The sequence below is a fragment of the Plasmopara halstedii genome (assembly GCF_900000015.1).
Source record: "Plasmopara halstedii genome assembly, contig: Scaffold_650, whole genome shotgun sequence".
In the NCBI taxonomy this organism is placed as follows: domain Eukaryota; phylum Oomycota; class Peronosporomycetes; order Peronosporales; family Peronosporaceae; genus Plasmopara; species Plasmopara halstedii.
This window is the reverse complement of record NW_020187567.1, coordinates 303988-311496: the sequence shown is the minus strand read 5'-3', so window position 1 is coordinate 311496 and position 7509 is coordinate 303988. Positions and strand designations below refer to the sequence as shown.

At 43.5% G+C, this 7509-nt stretch overlaps 3 protein-coding genes across 3 annotated transcripts; all 3 read right to left on the bottom strand.

The window, feature by feature from the left end:
- Window positions 1–280: 280 nt before the first annotated feature.
- PHALS_12722 (uncharacterized protein) lies at window positions 281–524 on the bottom strand (the record flags this gene model as incomplete). The annotated part of the gene is made up of 2 exons (XM_024728327.1): window positions 281–351; window positions 422–524. The coding sequence occupies 2 exons, from the start codon at window positions 522–524 to the stop codon at window positions 281–283; spliced, it is 174 nt and encodes a 57-aa protein (XP_024578815.1).
- Window positions 525–1208: 684 nt separating this feature from the next.
- Window positions 1209–1559, bottom strand: PHALS_12721 (uncharacterized protein; the record flags this gene model as incomplete). The annotated part of the gene is made up of 1 exon (XM_024728326.1): window positions 1209–1559. One exon carries the CDS (start codon window positions 1557–1559, stop codon window positions 1209–1211), a length of 351 nt encoding a protein of 116 aa, XP_024578814.1.
- A 5277-nt stretch (window positions 1560–6836) lies between these two features.
- PHALS_12720 (uncharacterized protein) lies at window positions 6837–7167 on the bottom strand (the record flags this gene model as incomplete). The annotated part of the gene is made up of 2 exons (XM_024728324.1): window positions 6837–7097; window positions 7162–7167. The coding sequence occupies 2 exons, from the start codon at window positions 7165–7167 to the stop codon at window positions 6837–6839; spliced, it is 267 nt and encodes an 88-aa protein (XP_024578813.1).
- Between the last annotated feature and the right edge of the window lie 342 nt (window positions 7168–7509).

The following is a 7509-nucleotide window of genomic DNA, read 5'->3' as shown; positions in this document are numbered from 1 at the left end:
TGAATTGAAGTATCCATTGAGATATGATGCCACGCGTGAAGGGCTCAAACGGCAATTTTCAGCGAGAGTTGAAGTCAACCCGAAACCCTACAAGACCGCTGTTTGGCCAAAAATGTCGGCTAAACCGGTAAGAAAAAAAAATATACAGTACAGTAGCACAGATTATTTAGCCAAGCAAATTGAAAAGTCTCCTGTCTATAATAACAAATATAGCCGTCCTTTAACTGAGTAAGGGACTAACACAATTACGACGACTATATTATTTTGATCTTAGACGTGGTCATCGAACTTGGCCTGCCTTTTTGGGTGACAAGAAAGTTGAGCGCACCCAAGACGCATTTTCAGGCGATGCTAACACACTAGACGTCTGTCGCTCAAATCTGCTTACGTTCTGATTGCCTCTTTCACCGAGGTACTGAACGTTGGAGCTCGTCTTCGCTGGTGGTCTCCAGCTTAGGAATCACAAACGCAATGCAATATCGCTTTACTTGTCGCAAGGCCGCATCTATGACCACATAAAACATTCCTTAATTAAAGAGACATTTTTTCTGTCCCAAACTTACGGATTTGGATGCTCAGCATTGTGATCACAAAGCCGAAGCCGACTTTCCTTCAGTAGTGCTCCGTTGTACATTTGGAGAATATAACTCACTTGCGCAATTTCAGTGCAGACGGGCGCCTCTAGGCGAACAATTAATATTCCTTCGACCATTTGGCCGCCGATATTTTAATCAAATTGGATTCACGATTAAAACAAGGACTTTAAGCTTGTCTATTTGTCCCCAGGGTCGGTACTTTAGTATTTATGCATAATCATCACAAAGGAAATAGCTCTTTTACGCCTCGGACATAGAAATAGCTGCCAGTAGTACACCTTGAATCGAATTTACCGTGCACATTGCAAAAAAAAGTCTGACTCTCAGATCCTGCGTTAACAAAATGCACAGTTGTTGAGTTTGTGCGCTTCAACCTAAAGTAAAACTGAAAATTTCAAGGTAACAAACACAGTTAACTTGATCTAGGAGTTCAAAAGTACAAATAACAAAGATCTATTCTAATAAGGTTTTAAAATAAATATAAACGTTATACTTCTATCATATAAAAACTGTCTTTCACTTCTAACGCACGTCTACCATCCCGCGTCGAACTTGGTTGGTTTCTGCTTTGGAAAGCGACTTATGCGTGGTAATAGAAAATCTTTAAGCTTGTCAGCAATGTCGTCTTGCCCGTCCAGTCTCAATGTGGCGACTTGTCATACATGGGCAAATATTGCGCAACAATGTAGTCGTCGTCACTGCTTCAACCCTAAACGCCTCGGTCAAGCCAGCATATTCCAACATACAGAGTGAAAATCCCTTCGTCATTCCCCTCATCCTCTCAGCCATGCTAACCTGGAAAATTGTGAAAAAATACGTGGATACATCGACACTTTCAGAACTCATCTCGCACGACGTGTATTCGCCAACGTTGTTAATTTGAAGAGTCTTGGCAACCTTGCCCGTCTGTGGGTTTGCGTACGCAACAAGCTCAATGAACTTGTAGTCCACTTCCACTTGCATTAGATCAGATACACGACAATATGTGAGGCTTCTCGTTAAAAAGCATCACGTGTTTGCAACTGGGAGTGGGACCACATACACATTTTCTAGTATGTGTATGGCCTAACTGAAGGAGGATTTCATAACGCTCGTTCAATTTTGTTCATCAAATACATAAGCATTACAGAGCTTCGAATTATTGACTGGCGTCAAGTCAATGCCAATACTGTATTTCTCTTTAACGGTAATCATGACCAATGTAACCTCAGAAGTATGAACTGGTCATCTCGATGAGCTGTTCACATTTGCGTAGTCGGCCCTTGTTGGCGTCATGCAGAGCTTGAACAATAGAAAAAAACGCGAGCATTCAGCTTTAATCCTTTCTAGTGCGTCGGAATGCTGCTATTGCTTTCGAAGGTGACCAAGTTGACATCTCTTATTAAACGTACATCGTGGAACAGACTGCGCCAAAGTCTTGAAGTGTGCCGTCAAGTCGTACCCCTTATTACACTTTGGGGTTATTTCGGTCTATTTCTCGTTCCTCTTGGCGATATGCCTTTGCTTCATCCACGCCATGGCCTGTCAGGTCCACGTTCACAAGTAAGTTTGTTCTGAAATTCAACATGCACTCCCTTGAGTTAGTCATATGCTGCTTCACACCCAAGTTGACCGGCCACTTCTTACTTGATATGGTGGTGTAGCGCTACCACCAAAATCCCACAGCGCGCGATATCAGCGCTTTGCAGGTTAAAATCGTCCCGCACTCGTGTCGATACGCGCTAGGCACATTGCTATCTAGTACACATGCTCTACTACATAATATAAGGAATCCGTAGCTTTGACCGCCGCTTGTCGTCGCTTGCGCCGACCATTGTGCACGAACACAAATGCTTTACCCTAGTAGTGCGCGGCTCCTTCGACATGCCTCCTGTTTATGCGCTTCATGTCCTGATGAAATGGCTATAACCTCGCAAGTTTCCACGCTTGCAAGTCAGCTCTCAGCTACAATCAAGCAATTTTAGGAGGGGTACAAATCGCTGAGATCGAAACAAAGCATAATTTCTGCATCATTTTCCCTGACCAGAGCGCTCGCAGCATCGAGCTGTTCTGCAAACGTCATGACCTCATAATGTGCTGGAGCGAATCTTCACCTGTGACCATCATTGTCGTGACGAAGCACAAGCTTGCTGATTAATCTCTTCATCTTGACGTGCGATTCCACATGCGACCATGTGGCATGCGCACTGTCAGCAGATTGAACCAAAGGCAACCGAAAAACCTTTTTTTAGTAAGTGAGATGTTCACCATGGCCTGTCAGAGTATAAAAGATTGACCGTACACAAGTCATATTTGCGTAGCACCAATTACTTTTATGTGTGGAAGTTTGTATTGTTGAACGGCTGGGGGCGATGAAAATTAATCCATATAGTATCGAGGGAGGTGTTGCAGTCAAACGCAGAGGGCGCGGGGCTTGGACTCATAGCGTATAGAGTAGATTACCTGAACAGAAATAATAAAATAAAGAGTGGATTATCTGGTTCTTCATTTGTTAGATAGCTTCTACTTTAAGCCCATTTCTGGAAATCCCGTCGTCTATTATATATTGGTATCTGACCGGTGTAACATTGTTTTCTTGTCTTCAACATACAGGCATCGTATTTCGTGTAGACAGCATGAGCAGAATGGTTCAACTCGCTGCTGTCAGCGATTGTTTGACCGTTGAGGATGAAGCCAAGCTGTTTTCGACGAAAGGTTTATCAAACTTCGTTCGCTGATAGCTATGTATCAGATACCAACCCGCATTTTACGCCAAAAATTCGGCATAAATTTCTCTCAGGGCTTGGCACTTGATGAAATACATCAACCATTAACCACCTGCTAGCAGATAGTCAGACGAAACGCATGTATCGCGTCATGGCTTATCGTCCGAAGCACTCACGCACAAAACTGCAGAGGTGAAGCAGGTTGCTTCTTCTCATTAAGCACACGCTGAATAAAATAGTATTTGCCTCCAAAGGTTTTAACTTCTCTCATATAAATGTCTTGTTAAGCTCTCGAATGTCGCTGACTCCGCCACGAATTGACTGCAGATTTGGGGGTTGTCTGTCAAATCGACTTGCTATAATTAACCAGATTACACTTGGTGGGTTTATTTTGATGAGCTACAAGGTCATATGCAAGCTGCCTAGCGCTAAGGCTGAGAGAAAATACGAACAAAAGCAGCACGCTGATAACAGAGAAGGCAGAATACGCACGAATACGGTGCGTTATTGAAAGCAATAAACTTTCCACATATGCAATGTATGCGGTTTTCAAGACATCCAGTATTCTACGTGGGCTTACTCAAGCCACACCACAACTTTATATTTACTGATATTGAGCACACATGGCCTTGAAATACATTAGACATGCATTGCTTCGCGTCAAGCCATTGTCGGCGTAGCTGCCGCTTTAGAGAGATGCAATGAACAAGACATCCAGTATTCTACGTGGGCTTACTCAAGCCACACCACAACTTTAATCACTGTTGAGATATCGCCGAAATTTTCAGAGTATTTCGACCTCCGCCGGTACTGCCCGATGAGCAAGAGGTGGCCCACTACCGCGTGGCATATTTGGTTTCTCGGCGGGTACATCAATGCATTTATTAGTATATGGGGGTGTGTGGAAGCAAAATTCTCACCCAAAAACAAATAGAATTTTGAAATTCCGCCCGGGTAAGCTTACCACGGTGCCGTGGTCATATTTGAACTTACACCATCGTCATTTATATTCCTTGATGAAGTGGTTGGTCAACCGTCGTTGTGCGTAGCCTGAAACTACCTTGCAATGAGGAAAGCCTTTGGTAAGTCGCTGTAACAGGTGTCTCACCAGATGAGCAGAGCTTTAAACAGCAGGAACTGGAGGTAATAAGTAATTTGTTTGACGTTCGCGCCGTCTTTCAGACTTTGCAAAGTCAAAGATGAGTCGACGCTCTAGTCATATATCCGCTTCGATGGAAATGTGAGGTCTGAAGCTCGCCGGGCCGAAGCGTCTTCCCAGCGGATTCGAAGCATCTGAAGATGCTCGCCGCGCTAAGCTGAAGCCCTCAACACCTGTACATACAGGCTATCAGCTGACACCGATGGACTGTTTCGCAAAGAGAAGAGGACATTGGAAAAGCTTGGTCTTTCATGAGAGATTTAGTATCGATACCATAACTTGGCAAGAGTGCAATTAAATACAATACTCACTTTGTGCGCAATTTCACGTAATGATCTGGACAAAAGTCAATGTGGCTTTACGCTAGCAAAAGAGCAAGTCAGTCTCGTTGCTGACGAGCTTTGCATTGTCGTGGGCCCGCGGCAGGGTATCGCAACGCAACGCTTCTCCTCAATAAATAAGACGCAAAGTACATAAATCGTGCAGAGCTGTGGCTGATCATAGACAAATTATTCTTTTGAGAGACAGCCAGGCTGCGAGTGAAGGCTGTGCTGTCAGGTGGGCCTTTTAAAACCAATTCACATCCTCACCAAAGATAACTCCAAGACCATCGATCTAGAGGAAAGAACCTCTTCCGAAAGCTCGACGCTCAATGAGTATCAAAAGTAAAACGAAGGGTGAAGAAAGGCTTTAAGTGCTATGGCTGCTCGCTGATCGGTCGCTTTCGCGCAGTGTCTTAGAATGATAAGAAATGTGACCCCAGTAAGGGTCACGTCTTGTTGGGGAAGAGTGTTATGGCGTACGTGATTTAATTTATTTTTACACCTTACAATTTAAGTACAATTGGACTAAACTATCACTGAACAGTTGTACAATATCACATATCAGTTGTGTCGAATAAAAGATGTTCAAAAGTGTCAGAAATGTCGGCATTTCTAAAGACAATATGACTCTGTGAAGGAGGTACGTGGTACAAGTGAGCTGCTAGCCGGATGTCGAGTGATAAAAACAGTTTATCATGTTATAGGGTTAGCCATATGGTGTACAATTAGTCATTATAAATCTAATACCAAATAAATGCCAATCATAGAAGAGCAGAGTAGAAAACTAGCTCGTTTCTTTAGAGGCTCATGATTTTGCCTCTAGATGAAGCATACGGGCCCATCGCCAATGAGTTTGTCGGCGCGTTTTTTTAGTCGAAGTTTTTTGTGCAACGAGCACGGCAACCCTGTCGCACTTATGTAGTGCGGATCCTCAATAACAACAGTGCTGGTATGCTGGTCGATTGCTAAACTCAGTTTGTACCGCACCCTATATTGGTGTGCTCAGGTACCAACGGGGTACGTGGACTACGTGCGAGAGTAAAGGAAACCCAAGAGACGCGATGGCAACTGACGCTATTCCAGCGTCAGGAACTGTTAACGTATGCATGGAGGGTCATCGTACCCGTGTCGCCCCAGAACAAAACCTTTCGTAATTGGCAAACATTTTATATCAGAACGGCTAGTGTTGCATCAAATGTGAGCACCTAAATTCCATTTTACAATAGTGCAGGGGAAAGAGGAGTACTCGTGGACTATCTGTAGTGCTGCAGAGACGATGATCCTTAGCCAGGCTGAATATGAAAAGATAGCTACTGCACTTGCTCTGACAGCAACCTGATATCTACAGGTGCTACATTTTCGAGAGTCAAAGAGATTAACGCCAGCGAGTCAAACCCTTTGCTCTAGCTGAGAGGGATTAGGAGATAAGGTCCAACGCAGAGCTGATCGACAGACGTGATTATATTTTAAAAAAGCTAGGGATCATATCCTTGGTCGGCTGCCCGTCTGGATCAATTAACAAGTATACCTTATGTCATTTTACTTTTTTTGACCGATTCAGGGCAGTTTTGCGACAATGGTCTCGTATCATTAAATACAATAAAGTGCAACCGACGGTATTGAGGATGCCAAGTATATGGATTCGGACTGCAATGGGAATGTCGAAGGCTCATATGGGCCTGCGAATCATGCTCATAGTTTTGATAGTGTAAAAAACCGCTTGGGCTGAGAAATCTAGCGAAGAATTTAGGTTAAACTTGTCCAGAGCGGCACGCGCCATTCATTGGCCAAAAAATTAAAGTTTACAGTGTCACGTACTCCCCTTCAAGTGGAGTTTTCTGTGATAATGGAGCCAGAAGAATATATCCTCGCGATATCAAAATCGCAACGCATTTGATGATTGGGCGAATCAAATTTTCACGATCCGCGTGAATCCAAAGGCACTGAACAAAACCAGAACAAATCATCATTTGTTACAAAAAGATTTCAGCATCAAGCAAGTAAACTTCAGTTATATCGCCCGACAAGACAACAATCGAAATCCTATAATGATTCAGAATCTTCTCGGACATCGAGGGACCGCCATGGAAAGTGTATTATTGCCACAGATCCCAGTCACATCGCGAAAAAATCGAAGTGTCTTCGTCATGCCTGCAAAGAACATACTACTCGTAATCAGTGCGATAAAGCAGAGGTCGATAATGCGACCGTTTTCAGAGATCAAGGAACTTGTAAGGCCAATAGAAGTATGGCTAGCTCCTGGGCGAAAGAAAAGCTCAATCTCGTAAGAAATTGAGTTCTTGACACGATGTACCTACGACATATAAAGTCTTTTCAAAACGTTCTGTATGTATTGAGTAAAAGTTACGTTGGATAACCCACATGTGGCCATCTGAAGCTTCTACAGGGGCGTACCGGTGCTTGCATGATACAGATGAATAAGACGCAAGGTCTACCAATTTATCGCTTCATATAGAAAGGATTGATGTTGTAGCAAACGAAGTGAAGGCGAGAGTCCAAGTTATGTTTCGCTTATGGAAGTCGCTGTTTGAAGCCTATCAGCAGACTGACGAGTTTGATCGGATGCAAGAAATCCCTGGTTGCACAGAATCAAATAAAGCATTGACAGGATGAAAAAGATTACCATGGACAAGTATTTCAGCAGCTGCTTGGCAGCAAGAGAAATGTTTTCTGGCTTATGTTGATGATGTGTTTAAATGGAGTCA